The 1,369-nt window shown below is 66.7% G+C and overlaps 1 protein-coding gene across 1 annotated transcript in view; it reads right to left on the minus strand.

The window, feature by feature from the left end:
* The window catches only part of NAMPT (nicotinamide phosphoribosyltransferase), a 25,485-nt gene extending 24,371 nt beyond the window's left edge, over window positions 1–1,114 (minus strand). The window contains exon 1 of the mRNA XM_087722320.1: window positions 934–1,114. Coding sequence (XP_087578446.1) covers window positions 934–993 — 60 coding nt within the window. The 5' untranslated portion in view covers window positions 994–1,114. The remainder of the gene's footprint in view (window positions 1–933) is intronic.
* Window positions 1,115–1,369: the final 255 nt, after the last annotated feature.

Consider the following 1,369-nt stretch of genomic DNA (forward strand, 5'->3'; position numbering starts at 1 on the left):
AGCCCCCCCCCCCATCACCACCAAATTGTCCCTCCTCCCCAGTTTCTTCAAGGGGGCTCCCCAACCTCCAGGCTACCTGCACACAACCCCCAAAATCTCTCCCTCTCCTCCCTAGAGTTTCTCCAAGAGGGGCTCCCCAACGTCCAGGCTACCTCTGCATGTGCTCCTGCCCCTAAATTGCTCCCCTTCCTCCTCCCCAGAGTTTCTCCAAAGGGGACCCCCCAACCTCCAGGCTACCTCTGCATGCGGGCCCCGCTCCCAAATTGCTCCCCTTCCTCCTCCCTAGAGTTTCTCCAAGGGGTCTCCCCAACCTCCAGGCTACTTGCATGCACCCCACCCAAACCCCTCGCCTTGAGTTTCTCCAAGGGGGGACTCCCCAACCTCCAGGTTAATTGCAGGCGCCCCCACCCACATCGCTCCCCTTCCTCCCCAGAGTTTCTCCAAGGAGTCTCCCCAACCCCCAGGCTACCTGCACCCCCCCACCCAAATCCCTCCCAGTCCTCCCTAGTTTCCCTAACCTCCAGGTTACCTGCAGGAGCCCCCTCCCCAAATCACCAAAGGCGGGGTGGGGGAAAGGGTCTCCCCACCTGCGCCTATGGGGAAGGGGGGGGAATTTAGGAGAGAGGCTGGCTCTCGGGGATCAAGACCCACGCGCCTTGGATTCCCCAGTGGGCGCCCCCTCCCCTGCCTTGAGCGACCCCTTCCCCCCCTCCCACTTTGCAGCAACGTCACACACGTCGTCCCGGGAGCCCGGGGATACCCCACCCCCACCCCGACTCCCCCACCACGAGATCGGCCTGGAGGGGGGGAGAAGAGGAGAACGCAGCTTGTCCTCCCCCCTGCGTGGGAGGAGAGCGAGGCCGGCTGGGGTTGGGAGGGGTTGGGGGACCCCGTGCACCCCCTCCCCAATTTGACACCCCCCCTGTCCCCAACCTTGTAGGAGTCGGTGGCCAGGAGGATGTTGAACTCGGCTGCCAGCGGGGTGCTTTCCATGCTGGTCCGGAGGAGGCGCAAGGGCGGCGGGGGGGAAAGCTGAAGGGCACCGCGTCCAAGGTGCGCCTCGCCGGCGGCCCCCCGAGCTGAAGGCGCAAAGCAAAGGCAGCAAAAGGGGCTCCGCCGCCTCTCGCTTTAGCGCTCCCTCCGGGACGGGCTAGGCGGGGCCTTGACGTCACGCCGGGCCTCGGGCTGCGATTGGCCGGCATCCCCCCCTCCGAGAGGGAAGGGGCGGGGAAGCGCAGGAAGGAGCTGTGAGGTCACGCCCAGCCCCGGACGCCGCCGCTCGCCGCTCATTGGCTGCCGCCCGCTCAGGGGTGGTGGGGTGGGTGGGGGAAGGACGGAGGTCAAGCCGGGGGAGTGACGTCACGGCCCA

This window comes from Thamnophis sirtalis, unplaced genomic scaffold (genome assembly GCF_051295495.1).
Source record: "Thamnophis sirtalis isolate CommonGarterSnake01/CBP01778 unplaced genomic scaffold, rThaSir2_p1.2 scaffold_9, whole genome shotgun sequence".
Lineage (NCBI taxonomy): Eukaryota > Metazoa > Chordata > Lepidosauria > Squamata > Natricidae > Thamnophis > Thamnophis sirtalis.